Source organism: Microtus pennsylvanicus, chromosome 10 (genome assembly GCF_037038515.1).
Source record: "Microtus pennsylvanicus isolate mMicPen1 chromosome 10, mMicPen1.hap1, whole genome shotgun sequence".
Taxonomy (NCBI): domain Eukaryota; kingdom Metazoa; phylum Chordata; class Mammalia; order Rodentia; family Cricetidae; genus Microtus; species Microtus pennsylvanicus.
Genome location: NC_134588.1, coordinates 84,158,619 through 84,178,861, shown reverse-complemented (window position 1 = coordinate 84,178,861; position 20,243 = coordinate 84,158,619). Strand labels below are relative to the sequence as shown.

General features: G+C 43.1%; 1 protein-coding gene and 1 long non-coding RNA gene across 18 annotated transcripts in view; one reads left to right on the top strand and one right to left on the bottom strand.

Moving 5' to 3' along the window:
* The window catches only part of Slmap (sarcolemma associated protein), a 132,180-nt gene extending 122,908 nt beyond the window's left edge, over positions 1–9,272 (top strand). For 10 of the 17 annotated variants that reach the window (XM_075988842.1, XM_075988838.1, XM_075988839.1 and 7 more), the window contains 4 exons: positions 786–957; positions 4,254–4,388; positions 6,187–6,276; positions 7,459–9,272. In XM_075988842.1, the coding sequence (XP_075844957.1) occupies positions 786–957; positions 4,254–4,388; positions 6,187–6,270 (391 nt within the window). In that variant the 3' untranslated portion in view covers positions 6,271–6,276; positions 7,459–9,272. The remainder of the gene's footprint in view (positions 1–785; positions 958–4,253; positions 4,389–6,186; positions 6,277–7,458) is intronic. The other 7 variants (XM_075988837.1, XM_075988831.1, XM_075988827.1 and 4 more) reach the window with 1 other exon arrangement.
* On the bottom strand, positions 6,512–19,786 carry LOC142858896 (uncharacterized). Its single transcript, XR_012912095.1, has 3 exons — positions 19,653–19,786; positions 9,798–9,878; positions 6,512–6,725 (listed from the first exon to the last, which is right to left on the bottom strand). It is a non-coding gene; the product is annotated as an uncharacterized LOC142858896 (long non-coding RNA).
* Between the last annotated feature and the right edge of the window lie 457 nt (positions 19,787–20,243).

Sequence of the window (20,243 nt, the reverse complement as noted above, 5' to 3'; positions counted from 1 at the left end):
GACATAAAACAGGCAGGACGAAGGTGGATGTTTGACACAGTAGACACAGAGACACCCCCCCTCCTTGATATTTGCTGCTTGTGCACATCTGAGAGCTCAGGAAATGTTTCTTCAGAGAATAAGGGGTCCCAGCTAAGTGACCAGGTCCATAGTCCACAATTCAGGTTCCCCTCTCAGTCTCCTCATGTGGTGGCACTTTTCATTTGAACAGGTTTGTGTGAGTTAGCAATGATGCCTAAGCTTCAGGTTTCTGGCCCCATTCTATTTTTGAGTATTTACTCTTGTAACATAGTTGAAATATGCATTTATAATACAATTTGTAAAGATAGTTTGGTATACTAAAGTATGTGATTAGTACCAGACATGGGGGTGCCATATCCTTAATCCCAGCATTTGGGAATCAAAGGCAGGCAGATCTCTTCGAGTTCAAGACCCACCTGGTCTACAAAGGAAGGTCCAGGCCAGCCAAAGCTAAATAGTATGACCCTATCTCAAAGCGAGAAAATGAAGCAAAAACAAAGAAAACTCCCAAAGTATAATTAGTCATTTCTTCTATTTATAAAATTTCTACTTTTATGTATATTTGAAAGGATACAGCTTTAAACTTCAAGGGATTTTTTTTTAAGTGTCTTAATGCCTTTTCCTTACTGAAATTGTCTTACTTTTTTTGTACCATTTTTTTTTGCTGTGAAGTACACTCCCTCCCACCTAGTGAAATGCTGCGATCCTGGGCTTTCTCTGTGTCCAGTGTCCGCTGTGAATGACTGTCCGTGTTTATGTTGCAGTTCTCAGAAGCAGAGTCTGGAGCTCACGAGTGACCTCAGCATCCTGCAGATGACCAGGAAAGAGCTCGAGAACCAAGTGGGATCCTTGAAAGAGCAACATCTTCGTGACTCAGCTGACTTAAAAACTCTTCTCAGTAAGGCTGAAAACCAAGCAAAGGATGTTCAGAAAGAGGTAAAGCGAAAAGACGTGCTCAGCCCAATTATGGTTGGACTTAAAGCCAAAGGCAAATCAGATATCCATGCTACTTAGAAATAAAGAAAAGCAGAAAGCACATTACCTGACAGTTGACACTTGGAGCATCCCACCCAGCCTGGTAATTACTAGCTGTGCGTCACGATCCCTATCGACAGGATTGATCTAGTGTTTGCTCTCACACATACAGACATAAGAGCTAGTTTTTAACTTTTCTCTGTTGACATGAGAGACCCTTTGTAGCAGATCGCTTGGTCTATTTAAGCATCAAAGAGTGTGCAATAATAAATGAAGCATTCTTTTGGAAGGCAAACTGCAATCTAGGACAACATCGTAGCTGGAGCTATATGCTCCTGGGAAAGTGGCTAAGATGGTGACTCGTGCTTGTCATTCCAGCGCCTGGGGGCTGAGGCAAGGGATAGCGATGAGTTCAAGGCTTTGTTGGTTACACAAGTATATATACAGATGGGCAAGGTGATGGACGGACACCTACAGTCCCAGCACTTGGGAGGTAGAGCAGGAAAATCAGGAGTTCAAGGTCAGCCTCAGCTGCGTAGTGCGTTTGAGAATAGCTTAAGCTACATCAGATCCATGTCAGAAAACAAACAAGAAGAAAAAAATGACTTAAAATTCACCTATATACAGACAGCCAAATGCCTGTTCTGTGGCACTGTATATCCCACCCCCTACTTTCTCTTGGTCTTCACAAATATACACACTTAAGTTTTCATGTGATTTTGTTTATACCTCAATTCCATTAACTTGTGGAATAATCGTGTTAATGATGGTAAAAGGTTGACTTTGGAAGGGACCTACCCCAGGTCGTTCTGAACAGGATAAGTAAAGCTGACCACGGGGCAGTAAAAGTTGTGTTCGCTCCTGCTGGCCTTCCTGCACTGACGCCTGACCAGCTCAGGTTAATAAAGCCTGTCTGCTCATCAGGAAGCTCCAGCTGGAGGCTTGCTGACAGGCAAGATTCTTCATGAGATAGAAGGAAGTGAAAGATAAGTCTTGTCTTTTAAAATGAATTTTTTAAAAGTTGTTTTTAGGAAATAAAATGTGAGTTTCTCTCTGCGCTTCCCCTGGAGCATTCTGAGTTTGGAAATGATTGTTCTTCTGTCTCTGTGCTTGTTTCTGAAGGAATAAAGCTGCAAAAGTTTTATACTCATGTAGACACACTGACTTTGAAATGTTCTGCTTTACCTGGTTAAGGATGTGTATTTTAGAAGCATCCTCATTTGGTTGAAACACAAATTTTGTGCCAAAGTAAATATCCTAATATTTAATACTGTAAGCACATTGTGCCCTTCCAGTCCATGTGCCATAGTTCTTTCAATATTTGGGAAGAATTTGTGGTGGGAAGATTATTCTGTTGTATGTTACTATGAATACATTAGCCATTTGTTGCATTATTTGTTTGCCTGCTCTCAGTTACTGAATAATCAATGCCAAATGCTTTAACTGTTTCACAAATGGCAGTGGCATGTTGTCACAGCATCTCAAGTGTTGCTAGTCTTTGGATTGCATTAAATGCAGCATATTTGAAAATAGTCTGAGCTTGTTAGTATGTTCTTTCCTATTTTCTTGTTCATTGTTTTTCATTGTGAAATGATGTATAGTCATCATATTTCTTTGTAATGTGAAATTGCTCTGTTTGTCCTTCTGTCAACATATTGGCTACTAATCTGTAAGTAAAAGGCTTTTAATGAGGTTTTTATCTCTATAATATACTACAAATACATTATTACTTTTTAGTAATGTATACTTACTTCTTTTCAACATTTTGCTTTGCTCTCCTTTCTCTCTTGGAATCATGCTTACTGTACTCAAAAATCCTGATCATGTGTCTTCAGTGCTATAAGAGGTTGTTAAACTATTGTAATCTGAGCAACCCTACATATGATTATTTTTTTGTGAAGAAGAGTCACAGGTGTTGGTAATATGTTGTATTTCTCTCTTAAGACCAAGCTCACTGGTTACTTCAAAGTTAAAAAGCAAGAGGGAACAGAAGTGATATCCAAGCAAGGTGTAAAAAAACCTAAGACTGCAGAAGGTGACCTTTGTTCTGCTTGTTAAAGCTTTATCTATGGTAATTTTAATATAAATAACTCCAAAGAAAAAGCATGAAAAATAATTCTCAAAAGTTGAAGAAAAGAATTGTACATTATCTTTATATTTGATTTTATAAAGCATCTATATATTTTAATTTAGTGAGAATATCTATGATCCAAGAGTTCAACCAGTGTGTGGCAAATACTTGCAATCTGCACACTTAGGAAACTGAGATAGGTCTTGAGTTGGTGCCAGCGGGGCTGCATAGATTCTGTCTCAAAGAAACCAACTAACCAACCAGCACATACATAAAACATTGAACATCTACCTCTGCCCTGACAAGCCTGACACAGGGTTGGTGTTTGGCTCCCTGTCTTCCTGCAGGGCCAGCGTCCTCCCCACGCACTGCTGTGCCTGAGGTAAGCAGCAGTGTCCCGTGACTGCACTGCTTTCCTGTGCGGCTGCTTCGCCCTCCTGAATTGGAGAGAGGATGCAGGGGGCAATCTGGATGTAAAAGTGGTGGAAAGGGAAGGAGAGGAAACGTTGGGTTGACAAAGCACCTTTGACTTATCCTTTATTAGCACTGTTGGGAACTGATTTACAATCACTGAAAACTGATTGCACTCTAAGGTGCAAAAGTTAGCCTAGAATCACTGACTTTTCCTTGGCAGCCTCCCAGTAACCTTTTATCTTCTGGGAGAAATTCACAGACCCTCACATCAACTGAAAAAAGCTGTCACAAACAAAGCCTGTGAATTTTAGTCTTTGGTTCATTTTCTAGTGTATTTCCCAGGGCTGTTCCGGGAATGTTTTTAGGTTCAAAAAAGAAAAGAAAAAAAACCTCGGCTAATGTGGCTTCCTTTTAATTACCAGAAAATCCACTTAGTCCTAACATTGCCATTAATTAGGATTTGTATCTACCTGTTTGTCTTCTGCTCAAAGAAAAAATTTTCAGCTTTCCCTCTTCTCACTTGATGGAAGAAGTGACCTTTTATATTATAAGCAGGTGACAACACGGTATGTTTTATTCTTTGATTTTAACACCAGGGCAAGAAAATCATTACATAGAGTTAAGCCAGCATTAAAAATTTCGTGCTGTGAGTACCAGGGACTTACCTTCTTGACACAGAAGGGCTGGACTTTGGTGTTCAGAGTTATTAAACAGGGCCTGGTGTACACCATTTTAAGTCAAGCCTGCACACTCTTTTTCTCTTTACCTTTAGTATGAAAAGACACAGACTGTCCTCTCAGATCTGAAGTTGAAGTTTGAAATGACTGAGCAGGAAAAGCAATCAATCACAGATGAACTCAAACAGTGTAAAGACAACCTGAAGCTGCTGCGAGAGAAAGGAAATAACGTAAGTGTTTGCCACCTCAGCTCAGCTTCCATCGGGAGGAGTGTCAGAGGCTGACCGTGTCTGTCAGAAGCCTTCACTATGATCTGGGTACAGAAGAAGTCAGCTTCTCCTTATGGATCTCTGTGATAGAACTGTTGTGTCACGGGATTTCTTTCTTTTTAAGTACGAACCCCTTTAACTTACACCCCCAGAAAAGCTTGGTTCCTGCCTGGTGGAAAACAAGTATCAGTGAAACAACTTAGAAAACCCATCTGGTTTACCCAGACGGGTCTGAATTTGTCACTGAGGATCACCTGACTTGTTTCTGTCCACCCAACGCCATCTAGGAGACATGGTACACGCTGGGCCTTAGCCTTAGGTTGTCTCAGAAAGCAGAGCTTTAGAACAATTTTCATTTTTCTACTAGTAATGTCCATTCCTAAAAGCTTTCTGTTTATTTGGCATCTATCTATCAGTAATTGATAAATCGATGTAGAACTCTCTAGTGTGTGTTTGAGAGAGAGGTGGGGGCTGGCGGGCACAGAGGTGGGAAGAGCATTCAGCTGTCAGATTAGTTTGATAACACTTGTTTCTCCCTGGGAAGAAAGGTCTTTAAGGTGAAGTTATACTAAATAAATGTCCTGTTGTTTGTGGTGATCGTTGCCTTTGTGGGCCCTAACTGACGATGCTGGCTGTGGTTGGCTGTGCTCTGAGGCTCACTCCACCTCTCACAGCTGGACACTGCAGTGCACGTGAGCCACATGCTTCCTGTGCTGCCTGACTTGCAGCACACGTGCAGACGAGTTTCATTGCATGGCCGTCCAGTTGTGTAGTTTTCACAGAATGCTCATGAGTTGTGTCCAACTGTCCTTTGCTTACTAAAGTTACAAGTTTTAGGCAACAAAGGATTGCTGGTTAGGTAGGAGCCCTTTGGAATCCGAAGGGTTTATGCTAAACAGAAGTGGATTGCGTTTATTTCTTAATGCGCAGAATATAGAAGTCTTCTAAACTCAGATCGTAATGATTTGATACCTTTCCTTTTGTGTTAGTTCATACCTGACTATAGAGTTTCAGTCCACTTCTTGCTAAATTAACCTACAAAGACATCTTGCATGATCAGAATGACCCTTCCCGTGATGTTACTGTTTATAGTTGTATAAAACTATTCACCTTCAGAATGAATTTACCTTTTTCATTATATAGGCTTATATATCCAAGTAATTCCTTTCCCCTTAAAAAAAAATCAGATATGTTTAGGATAAAGGAAAGTTGTGAGCTTTGGCTGCCTGTCTATCAGACATGTGCCATGCCTATTGCCCATCAAGTTCACATTATCACAAAACATGTATTTTTCAGCTTTAAAAGAATACCATCTCAAAAGTGAAAAGAATTTTGGTTGGAAGGAAATTGGATTTCAATGGAAGAACAAAATATACCCTGTCCGTTGCCATGGGAACATATCTATCAATTAGTGGGCTTCATATGTGAAACAAAAAGACTATATTGTCAAACAGAGCATTGCTTGATAAACTGTTGTCGCTGCTCTGTCTGAGACTGTCATGTTTCGTTAGGACACGTGCATTGACTATTACCTCCACCGTTCCTATTAAAGTCGTAGTTTCTTAGCTTATGTATCGCAGCCCATCATTCTGGATTGTGTTAGATGTCTTTCGGATGTTTAAATTGGTGCAAACCTGAGTGGTGTACTTCTGTTACTTCAGTCTTCCTCTCCTTCTCCAACCACCCCCTGGGGTCTAAATCATCTTATCTGATTTTTTACATAGCATAAAATGATTTTAATATCCCTTCCCTTCTTCAGCCCTCCATATTACAACCTGTCCCAGCCGTATTCATCGGCCTATTCCTGGCTTTCCTGTTTTGGTGTTTCGGTCCGTTGTGGTAGAGAAAGGTACAAGCACTACTGTTGAGTCTTGTCTGTTCGTCCCTGTCACCCGTTCGTGCCATATTTGTAGTAGAGTGCATGGCAAAACCACAAAGGTATTTTGTTACCTGACGCAAACCCTTCATTTAGTTTGCTATGTATCTGTGTCATACTAATGAACAAATCAACTAATCACATAACATTGTGTCTTGTTTCTTTTGTAGTAGTACTAACCATGAATTAACCCCATGCTAACCTGTTGTTGAAATGCTTCCTATAACCGAGTCTTTATCTCTAGCAAACTGGAGTAAGCAGTGAATTTCTGCAATATCACCACCTATATCCCAGTTATGTGTTCAATCAGATTTGAATGAGAAATGAAGAGTTTGCATCTTTGAAATTTTCAGCCAGCTATATTACCCTTCTTTTCTTCCCTTCCATGGTGTGGAGTTTTTCTTTAATCCTTTGCCTGTTTGCTGTGAAGATGAAAGAAAGTGAGATTAGTGTAATGAACCATTGGCTCACAATTTCAACACCAGTGAGAATTTACTTCTATAATATAAGTAAACTCTACAACAAGCCTTTTTGAGCTGATCTGCAAGTTAAGAGTAGTTTTCAAGAGTACTATCGGAATATCGGTAGGAATAAAGGTAGCAACCAAAGTAAATGGATTGTATAAATCCTCTGAAAGCTGATTGGGAAGCCCATCTGTGCCTCGCCTTTAACTGGTAATCAAGCATGCTTATCAGAAGAACCTGCGGCAGGGCCTCAGTGCCCCTGTCCTTGGAACCTCAGCTGATTCATGTCTTCTTTGGTTTCAAGTTCCAGGATCAAGCCTGCATCATTTTCTTTCTACCCCATCTTATAACTCTGGTTTTCATAAAAACAGACTTTTCGGCAGAAGTATACCGCAGGTGCACAGTAAATGCTGCAGACGCATTCTAGAATTTAAGGTGTAGCTACAAAGTTTCAACTGTAACAAAGTTGAAAATTGTCCAGGACTTTCCTGGGATGTTCAGGCTTCCACACAATGCCCTGCTAGTATGGTTCTCCCTCGTTTTCCTTTCTTTTCTACATGTAGCCTTTACCATGCAAGGGCAGAGTTTTCCGGTGGTCTTTTAAGTATGTGGGACTCAGTTCATCCAGGGTTAAACAGTATGAAAGGAGAGGGGAGAACGCGATACTGACTCTTGGTTTCTTTCCACACAGAAACCCTGGCCCTGGATGCCCATGTTGGCGGCCCTGGTTGCGGTGACAGCCATCGTGCTGTATGTGCCAGGTCTGGCCAGAGCTTCCCCGTGACAGTGTCTTGAGTCTGTACACCATCCTCCTTCTAGAAGCTGGCATCACACTCATGCTGGGGACAAGCAGAACCATTTTCTTCTTTTTTACCTCTTAAAACAGCAAAGTGCAAGAATACAGCTATAGGGTCATTGCTTTAACTTATATGAAAATATATCTGTCTATAGAGAGGATATAAAGTTGTGAATTTATTCGGTTTTTCATGTAATTTTTAAATTAGTATGTTGAGAGTCTGAATATTATGGTGGCCTAAAGTAGGTTTCTTAGTTCACCAAATTATTTATACCATAAATTTATAAATATTTTACTCTGAATTCTGATGGCCACATAATTCATTTTTCTGATTCAATCACTACTCAAACCGAACAACCAATACATACATGGGAAGAGAGGCCCTGTGTGCTCAGTGCCTATCAGTTTGAATATATATACACACTCACATATATATATATTTTTTTTACATATGTACGCCATTTTTACTTGTTATAAAACCACTGAGCTATTGGGAACAAGACTTAGACAATTATTTGTGTGGATTTTTTTTTTAAGGAAAAACACATTTGGAAAATATTCTGTTCTAATGATAACTTGGGAAATACATACATGTTTGTTCAGCCTTAATGTGACTTGAAGATGTGAAGGACATCAGCTTTGAAAACTTTCCATGAGAGTTTGTATTTTCTTGAGCAAACTGAAATATTTCTGGGAGCAAAAACACAGTTGCATAATTTCAGTGCAACCAACCAAACTCTTGAGTAAATTGGAGTGTAACTTACTAAACCTCATGTATTTAAGAAATGTTTTCTTTAAACACCAAGTTACCTTCTCATAATACAGCAGTTTAGAAAGCATGATTTTTTTTTCTGTCATCTGTTCCTCCATGCATGTTTAATTGAAGGAAGAATTATATCTATTTAGATAAGCTTTTGTTGATTTAATTTGGTTATGATGTGGCGCTAATTCACATTCAAGGTGAACTGATGTTACCTACCAAGATTTCTTGCTTGGATATACAAATGGTTATTTCTTTTTATTGTTCATCGGGACAGCCTGTTAATTAGTAGCACTATTCCCAAGATTGGTAGTGTTTCTTGCACAGTGACACACCTAAGCACTGCTTGACATTATCCATTTAAAACACAGAGGTTAAAGTTCAGCTATGGTTTTGTGCAGCACCATAGTGATGTCAGTATCCTAAAGCATCACATAGTTCAGTTTTCTTCAGTCAGACTGGGAGGGAAAGTTGGTGAATTGGCTGGAATGTTCTATGAGAATACCCAGATCTAGCCAGATACTGAGATATCTGGCTAGGATATAATTTGCCTCATGATGTTTGGCGGTCATTGTTTTTACTTTCAAAGTTGTATTTAAAGCTCTTTGGGGTCGTTGCTGGGAGAATCACTAGATTTATGGAGGAATTAGCCACAAATGACTTGTAGAAAATACTGTCGTATAGTTCATGTTACCATTCTCTGTTGCAGGAAGCCACTCCACCACAGAATGCTCATACGCCAGTGGTACCCAGTACCTCTTGTATATAGTTATTGCAAATACTGTTCTGAAATGCATAACTTCAAAATTACCTTTTTTAAAGTAAATAATTGTTTGAAATCTATTTTGTAAAGATAAAACGTACAATAGAATTTCTGGAGTACAGATTAAACTATTTGCACTAACACACGTGATGTGCATGATTTAATAAAATAACTTTAATCTCCCTATGCATGTTTGAGTTGTATGTAATTGGAGTCTTAGTGCTGGCTCTGCCATTCGGGTGTCCCTAACCTTTGCTTGACGTGACTTGTGTTAAACATATGTTAGATGTTTGTCAGGGTTTAAAAGAAACAAGAGCAGTTTCCTCCCGAGTTTTAATTAATTTACTGTTGTACCTTTTCTTCTTTTAATATGATTATTGTTAAAATGTGACTCCCTTGCCAGGCTAATGCTATCAAATGTAAGGCCTGGTGTCAATATTTACTTTACTCAAATCAAATAAATGGGATTTTGTAGTTATTTCCGGTTTTTCCTCAAGAATATAAATAAGCCTGTTCATAAGCAGCACCTCCAGTTTCCTTCCAAGTTAAACAGAGCAGGATGTCACAAGGTGCGGATGCTCACTAACGCTTAGGTGCAGCAGTTAGAAGTTGTGTGTTAGTTCAAGGCCACACCGGACTACATAGTAAGACCTTGTCTCACGACAATGGCAAAACCAAATGAAAGAATGCGGTTTTTACTAGGGTACACACCTCTACTGACTCTTATCTCTGAGCTTATCATCTTTATCAGAAGGAGATCACTTCATTTTCTTGGAGTTTCTATTCCATTATCTAGAAACAGAGAAGAAAAATATCTCTATGAGCTCAGATTTTTGAGCAAAAAATAGTATATTCTCTCTTTAATTATCAGACTTGCCTCAGCTCTCCGCCCGCTGATGAGATAGATTTTCACTTAGCAGCACAAAGGAAAATTCCAGGGCCCCCGCTGATGGTCTGCGCATCAGCAAAAGCACTCTGCATTTTTTAGACAGGTTTATAAGGCCAGTGAAAGACAGCGAAGCTTTAAAGTTTAAAATAATAGGTATGGTTTCAAGTGTGCCCAGGTTTGAATGACTTTGAGCGAATGCTATCTCCTCCATCTCCTCCCTGTGACTGCGCCTTCCTTACAGCACACTGAGCCTGGGTACAGAACAATTTAGCCCTGGAAAAGATGTCTTTCTCCTAGGTCGCATCACCCCACTATGAGTTTTGGCTTCCAGTGGTTGTGATGTCTGCTGTCAAAATCTGCAAGATCAACTGAGGTAAAAATGCAAGCTTACTCCAAAAATGTACTTCCAGGAATTGGTTATGTACACAGAGTTTCAGCTACAAGGACAGTTAGTGTGGGAATTTTGTAAGATTGATGATCAAAATGTCCAGGGGGGTCGCACAAAGATGGGGACAGACCACCAAGTCTAATAAACTTTATTCCTGGAAAAAAAAAAAAAACACCGCGGGGCACAAAAAGCTTATCAGCCAGCTGAGACCAACCACAGCCAGAGATGGATTTGTAAGGCTGTGGCCCCGACTGATCTCTAAATCTACCTTCTTATATATAGTAGGGGTCACCAAGCATTAGGTCTGAACAAAGGACTTTTTTGCAGTATTGAGGTAAAACTCAGATACAGATTGCCTTATTTCACAATCTTCCTTAACAGAGGTTTTCAGTTAAGCTAGTGTTGTACTTAATCTGTTGTCTTCCCTGATGTTCCCAGGTGTTTACTGAAGCTCTGCGCTCTTCCCTGTGATGCTGCGAGTTTCACAGAGCAGGGATAGTGCACAATCCAGAGGTCACGTATATCCGCCTCCTAAAGGTGAACTCAGCTCATATCCGTCGTTAATCACGGATGGCCAGGGTGTTCCCTTAGGGCTAATATCAGTGTGCAGAGATGCTTGGGTCTTGTGAATGGACTGTGGGTTGCTGACAGTCTGCTTTCATCCTCCTAGGGCGTACAACTTTATATTCCTTCATTTCTACACTCTTATTTCTGGAATCTACATTTTTATAGTCTTACTCTTGGATCTTCAGTCATTGGCTAAAGCAGTTGTTAGTGCCACACTAAAGATTATAGACTATGTATTGTGTCCATTGAACCTGGGATCTGAGGACCTGAAAGAACGGCCGACTGCAGTCTAATGCTGTGGACAACCTTACTTCAGTTTCAGTGTACTTTTACTCTAATTTGTTTTTTTTTTTAAATATTTATTTATTATGTATACAATATTCTTTCTGTGTGTATGTCTGAAGGCCAGAAGAGGGCACCAGACCCCATTACAGATGGTTGTGAGCCACCATGTGGTTGCTGGGAATTGAACTCAGGACCTTTGGAAGAGCAGGCAATGCTCTTAACCGCTGAGCCATCTCTCCAGCCCTCTAATTTGTTTTTGAGATAGGGTTTTTCTGTGTAGCCCTAGATGTCCTAGAACTCTCTTTGTAGATCAGGCTGGCCTCCAACTCATGGGAATCCACTTGCCTCTGCCTCCCGACTGCTGGGATTAAAGGCGTGCGCCACCACCATCTGGCTCGGTATACGTTTATACACAAATGTAACAAAGAAAGCAGTGATCCAAGCAAGGTTGTTTGAGTTCAGAAAAACATGTAAATAAATGCCAATAAGCACTAAATATTAACAGAGCAGCCCTTTCCCAGACAGACAGTTTAAACAGTTGCCTGACAGGCACTATAGATTACACCTGGGAAGGGAAAGCATGAAAGCATGAAAGCCATAGCTAGATTCAGGGTACACTGACATCCAACAAGAATAAACACGTCTTATAAATTGATTGTAATGTCACAGGGGGGCAGGAAATCACATCCAAGAACAATGGGGGGGGGATAGCTCAGTGGTTAAGAGCATTGCCTGCTCTTCCAAAGGTCCTGAGTTCAATTCCCAGCAACCACAAGGTGGCTCACAACCATCTGTAATGTGGTCTGGTGCCCTCTTCTGGCCTTCAGGCATACACGCAGACAGAATATTGTATACATAATAAATAAAAAAGAACAATTCAGGGAACAAATACACCTGAAGTAAAAGGCCTTCTGCCTTTTTTCCTGGACAGTCTCTCACAGTTCCCCAAGACATTGTTCCTTTTGACCAATTTTACCCTTTGTCCATCAGCAAGGACATGCACACTCCCACAAGGACAGGCTCCCCACTCACAAGACACGCCCCATCCCACAAGGACACGCCTACTCCTGAAATGACACAGGTCCAAACACCAGGCCACGCCCCTCCTGCAACAACACACTCATTCCCTAAGGCCACGTTCCCTCCCTCAAGGGCACACACCTCAATAAGGACCTACTCCGGTCCCCAATGACTTGCTCCCTCCCCGAAGGACACACCCCCTCAAACAGGGACAAGCCCCTCTCAAAAGAGGGTGGTTTCGCAAGACCTGCCCCATTCATCAAGACACACCTCTCCCAAAAGGACACACCCCCTCAAAAAAGGCACACCCTCCAATAAGGAAACGCCCCCTTATATAAGCCATGCCTCCTCCAATAGGAGGCTTCCCTCCTGTCACAAGGACACACCACCTCCCTTAGCACACACTACTGCCACAAGGACCTGCCCCTCCCACAAGGATGTGCTCCTCCCAGAAGAAGACACCTACCCTCACAAGGACATGCCTCCTCTCTAGGACACGCCCCTCACAATGAATCGCCTCCTCCCACAAAGACAAACCTCTCCCACAAGGACACACCATTCCCATAATAACATTTCCCCCCTCACAAGACACAACCACTTCCACAAGGAAACACACTCTTCAACAAGGACACTCCTACTCTCACAAAGACACACCTCCTTCTTCAGGGAAAAACCCCTCCCACAAGGACACACATCCTCTAATGACTTGGTCTCTCTCACCAGGACACGCCCCCTCCCACAAGGCCACGCCACCTACCATAAGGCCACAAACCCTTTCTCAGAAGAACACGCCCCATCTAACAAGGACAGGACACGCCCCATGCCTCAAGGACACACCTCTTACAAGAAAATGCCCAGCCCACTCCCTCAAGATCATGTCCCCCTACAGGAAGGACACAACCAATCCCACAAGGACAAAGCTGGAGGATATGCCCCCTCCTGCTAGAACAGGCCGCCTCCCATAAGTACACCCCCCCTCTGAGAACACGTCCCCTCACAAAGACGCCCCCTTCCAAAAGGAAACACCTCCAGCAATGATACACTTCTATCCAAAGATACTCCCCTTCCCACAAAGATACTCCCCTCTCACAAGACCACGCCTCATCCCTGAAGACACACCCACTCCACTTGACCCTACCACAAGGATGTGCCCACTCCTACAAGGATACACCACCTCCCAAAAGGACACGCCCCATGACAATGACACGCCTACTTCCACGAGGACACTCCCCCTCAAGGAGGTGCCAACTCCCTTACGGAAACACCTGCTCCCATAAGTACACACCCCATCCAAAAGGACACACACTTTCTCACAAGGATGTGCCTGCTCTCAAAAGACACGTCCTCTTCAACAGGGACACACCCACTCCAACAAGAACACGCCCTTCCCTCAAGGACACGCCCCTTCTCACAGGACATGCCCTTCATACAAGACAAATCCCTCCAATAAGGACACAACTTCTGTCACAAAGACATAACCCCTCCCACAAGGACACACCCCTGTAACACCTGTGTTCGCAAGCCACTGTACCATACTCCAGCCAGGCAAGGGCCTGGAAATTGAAAGAACACACAAGAGACCTGGGTCATTCGAAAGGAGATCAGCCGAATGTCGTTTATTCAAACTTAGGGAAAACCTTAAATACCGAACTGCTGCACAATGGAATACCCCCCTCCCCAGGCAGGTGGGAAATTACCATGCCCAAGGTGGGTCAACAGTGCCCTACCTATAGCTAATCACCCAGCGGGGCAGAGAGAGCACAGGAACAAACAGGAAACGCTGGCTGCCCAGAAACTGTCCTCAAAATGAACCCCGGGAGCAGGGGTAGACCCATGGGCCCAGCACACCCCATCAATAAAGGACACGCACCCTCAATAAAGGACATGCTTCCTCCTACAAGGATACACCTCATCCCACAAGAACATGCCACTTCCCACAAGGACACAGGTGGAAGAATGCTTGCTTCTTTTCCTAGAAAAGTGTGGTGAGCCCACAAATATACAGTAGATGCCAGCGGACCGATCTATTGGACTACCCTTCGGCAGTGTATATGACGTACACTCCACCTGGAGAACCCGTTTTTGTAGAGTTACGGGGGACATCTATTCTTTGGATAAGTCACTGTCAATTCTGTTAAAGTTTTGTGAAATCATGGTATTTCTTCTTTCTATAATATCCCAGCAGCGTAGAAACCTGACTTTTCCTATAGGGCAACTGGACACCACCCCCCACACCATGATAGCACGGTGTGAAAAGGATTCGATCAAGTCCTTGTTCTCACAGTGAGGGGTAAAGAACATTTTTAGATGGGTGGGGAAGGGGCTGCTCAGCAAAAGCTAAATATGAACAGATCACCCAAAGGAAGTTCTTTACTTCCAACCATTATCACCTGCCAGTGTAGGACTCGGCCATCGGTAAGTTTAATAGAGGCCTGAGTCTCAGTAGTTTACCCAAAAGCAATAACTGGTTTCAGGAAGAACCCCAAACTGAGATTACTCGACCACCACCCAAGAAGAGATCATCCAAAGGAAATGCCTAATGTTCCAACTGCTGTAAATAGGATCACCTGCCAGCACACACTCACCAGGACACACCTAGACAAATGTCAGCCAATCAGGGGTCTTGAACCTTGTTAAGAATAAAAACAGCTCCATCAGCGCAAGAAAACCAATTAGGTCAAATCAAACCAAATCAAAATGCCCATCGTTTTATTAAAGATGATGCTCTCAGGGGGCCAAGCGCATGGCAGGGAGACAGGACAGCAAGAAACCAAGTGTTCCTCCTCTAGGAGGCCCCTTAAATACCCTGTGGGACTGGTCCATACCCTCTCCCCCCCAGGGAAGAGGGGGGAGAGGGGCGGGGAGAAGAAGAGGCCTCAGCCACCAAAAAGAGATAGGACAGAGAGAAATGCAGGCTGGAAGCAGAAGGAGATCTGCTTGCCTGGCAGAAGGGGGGGGGGGGAGTGGGTGGGTCTTGTCTTTTAAAGGGACAGGACAGATCATTACAATTCGATGTATGTGTGAAACAAGAAAGGAAGGAAGGAGCCTCATACAGAAGGTAGTATGTCTGCTCTAACAGCAGACTCAGGAAGGTGTAATCTACTGGTTTTCTGCTCTGACTTAACAGGCTACTAATATTCTGTATTTATCCTGTACCTTACTTTCAACTAACATAGGATCATCGCCCAGGAAATTAAATGTTTATACAGGAAAAAGACGTGAGTCGCTAAAACTAGCTTCAGAGAGAAAATTCCTCACCTGGGCACCCTGCTGGAGTCAAAAACAATGTCACCAGAAGAGCTAGATGCTAAAGCAAATCAAGTCCGCAGGTTAGCATACCTGCCCCGGCTGTATTCCCAGCTGCAGGGGACCTTCACAGCCACGCCCCCTCTGAGATGTAAAGCTCCTCCTTGCCAGACCCCCCCCCCCCCCCCCCCCCCCCCGTTTCTTGTGACTCTGTGAAAATGCACGCTTGATACCATTGTTGCCGCCTATGGGATTGTTAACTTGTCTGCATGCCTCTATAAACTGAAAGTTTTATATCACCCCCTTTTCTTACCCTGAAGCCTTACCCTTTTTTACCCCTTTTAACCCTGATGCCTTATGTCCATACGCTCATCTTCTCCTAAGGAACAAAGAAACTTGCAGGAAAACTGGGCCTAAATGAGTCAGTTCATTCTACCCCTCAGATCCCACTCCCAAGCCAGGCTTTGTTTGTGGTAGAAGAGTGCTGTTTTGAACCCTGAGAAAGCAGTGAGGCTGGTACTCAGGACCTCCCAATAGAAAAGACAACACATTTATCCAGGGCAAACTCACTATCCTGTACTCATTGCTTAATACAATTGATAGAAAACTCGCCTCTTTTAATAGAAAATCCAGTGGGTTTCTTCAACGCAATCACACTATCCTGCTCACATTGCATGGTGCAGTTTAAGGAAATCTCTCCTCCTAGAAAGACAGTGTGTTTCCTCAAATCAAACTCACTGTTCTACTCACATTCTTAAATACAGGTGAAGGAATACTTGCTTCTTTTCCTAGAAAGACAATGTGTTTCTTCAAAGTAAATGACTATTCTGTTCTCATTGCGTCATAACCGGAAAGGAACCTCACCTCTTTTCCTTGAAAAGACAATGCATTTCTTCAATGCAAACTCAATGTTCTACTCATATTCCTTAATACAGTTGAAAGAAAACTCATTTTTTTCTTAGAAAAGAGAATCCATTTCTACAAAGAAAGCTCACTTTTCAACTCACACTGGTTAATACAGTTGAAAGAAAACTTTCTTCTTTACCAGTGTGATTCTTAAAAAGATACTCACTATTCTACCTCACATTGCTTAATACAATTGAAAGAAATATGCAACTTTTCTGAGAAAAAGTAATGTGTTTATTTAAAGCAACCTCACTATTCTATCCACATTGCCTAATACAGTTGAAAGAAAACTTGATTCTCTTCCTAGAAAATGCAATGTGTTTCGTTAAAGCAAACTCAATATTCTAATCCTATTGCTTAATATAATTTAAAGAAACCTAGCAATTTTGTTAGAAAACAGATTAGGGTAAGCATTAGGGTTAGGGTTATGTTTAGGGTAAGGGTTTAGTGTTGGGATTAGGGAAGTGTGCAGGTCTTGTATGAGGGGCATAGCCTTGTGGGAAGCAGCGTGTCCTTGAAGAAAGGGGCATGTTCTCATATGAGGTGTCCCCTTTATTGAGTAGGCAAGTACTTTATTGAGAAATCATGACATTGTGGGAGGCCTGTGTCCTTTATTGAGGGTATGTGTCTTTTCTTGGAGGGGTCATGACCTTGTGGGAGGGTCCTGAATGAGTGCACAGATCCTTTAAAGACGACGAGTGACATTTATTGAGCTGTGTCTTTTATTGATGGGGCATCTTGTGTAGGGGGCATATCTTGTGGTAATGAGTAAGTCATGGTGGGGTTGTGTCCTTGTAGGAGGGGCCATGACCTTAGTGAGGAGGTGTCACCTCCACTCTCCTGCGTAGAGGCACTTATTTAGGGAATGGGCGTGTCCTTGTGGGAGGAGGCATGCCCTTGTGGGTGGAGGGGTGTGTTCTGGAAGGGGGCGGGTTCTTGCGAGAGGAGGTGTGTCCAACTTCACTCTGCTTGGTGTGCCTATCAGTCTGTCTCTCAGTTGGCCACCGCCACGGACACAGGGCTCGCTGCCAGGGACCAGCCTCCTTTGGAGACCTGCGGCATGGTCTCATGCCCAGTCCCTGCCTAGGACTGGCTGCTCTCAGGACCCCCTGCCCACTGCCTGCCTACCAGGATCCCACAGCAAACTACTCGGGGATCCGCAACAATTTTTATTTTTCCATTACATAACCTCTCACCTTTTTATTATAAGAAAGAGATGGGAATGTAATGGTCCTGTCCTTTAAGAGGCAAACAGATCTTTCTCTTCCAGCCTGTGAGCTCTCTCTCTGCCTGTCTTTCTTTAGAAGAGGTGGCTGAGGCCTCTTCTCTTCTCCCCCCTCCTCTCTCTCTCCCTCTCTTTCTTTCTGTGTCTCTGTCTCTCTCTGTGTGTCTCTTTTCTCTCCCCCCCCTTCCCTTTTACTGAATAATCTATATCCAAGCCCTCTCTCTGCATGGCATGCCTATCTGTCTCCCACCCGCCACAGCTCCTCAAAGAACTGGCTGTCACGCTAAGGTCTCTCACTTGGCACCTCCCACCTGCCTGGGACCCACAGAGGCCTCGGGTGGTGGGACCCACTTCCCCTTGTGGCTTGCCACCTGCTGCACCTCAGGGAGCTGCGCCATTTTATCTAAACAATAAGACTCTCTGTGTGTCCAACATATTGGAGTGATGGGAGAACCCCGATCTCAGTTAGGGTTGGGTTTTTATAGTAGCAAGGGTAGGGTTGAGGAATTTCTAAGGTTCAGGACCCCTGATTGGCTGACATTTGTCTAGGGTGTCCTGGTGAATAGCGATGGATGTGTGCTGGCCGGTGATCCTATCTACAATGGTTGGAACTAGGAATTTCCTTTGAATTGTCTGTTCCTGGGTGGTGCCTGGGTGGTCTCAGTTTGTGGTCTTTCTTGGAACCAGGTATTGCCTTAGGGTAAACTACTGAGACTCAGGCCTCTATTGAGCTTGTCGGGGCTGGGTCCTACACAATCATTCATTTGTTGTGTTCTTTTCAATATCCTCTCGGTAAGCTTTTGCACCAGGGTTGTCACAGGAGAGTCTTGTCATGGCCTCAACAACTGTATGGGTATTCAGATTGTTGGCCTTGCTCTAAGAATATATAAATTCTCCGAAGTAAGTTTAAAAACGTTTTAGAGTCAACACTTGTATGAAGGGTACAGTGTTGCTAACAGATGCTGTAATTTATAAGGTGCCATTGTCTAGGCCCTTTCATTAGTAAGTAAGGTGGTGGTACACATACTAGAAAAGGATGGCTCTGATTTCATCTAAAAGACAAATTATATTTATTATGCTTAATGTTTAATTTTCCTTCCTGTGATTTAAAAGGGTGGAAGGCCCTTGTCAATTTCCACATGTTAGTCTGAAATGAACTGCCAGATTGCAGGAGAGGACTTGCCATTCCAACTCCATGCTATCGGATAGATTCATTAACAGAAGCACCAATTTCCACAGTTCCATTCGATTATACTCCTTCCACCTTAGCTCTGAGTGAAAATGTTGTCCTTGAGTGGAGCCAAGAGGACTCCAGTCTATGACATGTCCTTGGGAGGTAATAGATAACACTCTAGGCTTCTCCCTTCTACACTGTTGCCAGTGCACCCAATCAGAGTCCTTGTTGGTAACCCATATCTCACAGAGTGGCAGACTTATGGAACTAGTAGCATTAATCTCCTGCCCTTTAAAACCAGACGCTTGAGGCATATAAAACTTGTTAAGGTAATCTCAGGTAGTGCTGACTATCGACAGCCATACTTGATAAGTTATTTTTAGTTATTTTAGTTATTTGAGCTCCATTTTGCATGCAAATAGGAATTCCTTTTACTCCTGCAGTTTAACTGTCCATCACTCCACCCTCCTCCGTTGGCTGAGAAGGACCTCTCCATATGGACCAGGTGTAATCTGCTGGCCTAGTCTGTCACCTGGGTACCCTGTCCCTTTAAGGGACAATCCCCGCCCACTCCCAACCTCCCCCTTCCACCAAGGCAAGCGGATCTCAACTGTGTAAATGCACATATACTTACAGTTAAATGTTATAATTGTCTTCTTATTGTACCTCATTCCAGACTAAGAAAACAATAAGTCTCATGTTTTAAATTGGTATGTACTCTTAAATCTCTCAGAAAAAATACTGTATATGTGATTCAACCCTGCTTTAAAATATATTAAGCTGTTCTCCACTATTGTCAGTTCTACTGTTCAACTTCTATTGCAAGCAGTTTTTTCTTCTTTGTCTTTCACAAGTATAAATCTCACCTGTTAAGAGCCGGCACAGTCAAGCTTGGACCCAGCTCTCCAGGCAGATCCTATGCTGTAGGTATAACTTACCTATACCCGATAAACAGCCCTCAACTGCTCAGAGATCCAATACACCATGTCCTATTGCCACAAGGACATACCCCCACACTCTTCTCACAAGATCACACCACCTCCCTGAGACAAGTCTCCTCCCAAAAGGACACGCTCCCTCGTGGTATGACTTCCCGCTGGCCTGATTCCAGAGGGGTAGCAAGCAACCTCCACTAGCCACAAAACCCCGCTGGGTTCTACCTGGCCTGGTTCCGGAGTTTTCACCCAGCCCTAAGGACTTTTTTTTTTTTTTGAGGAAGGGTGTGTGTCTTGTCTTGTTAGAGGGGTCTTGTTCTTGTGGTAGTGGGCTTGTTCCTGTGGAATTGGGCTTGTCCTTGTGTGAGGAGAGTTGGCGTCCTTGGAGGAGGGCTGACTTAGTTAAGGGCGTGTCCTTCCTGGAGAGAGTGTGCTCATTTGTCCGGCGTATCCTTGTGGGAGTGGGTGTGTCTTTGTCTGAGGAGGTGTGGCATCTTTGGAGGGCACTTCCTTGTGGGAGGG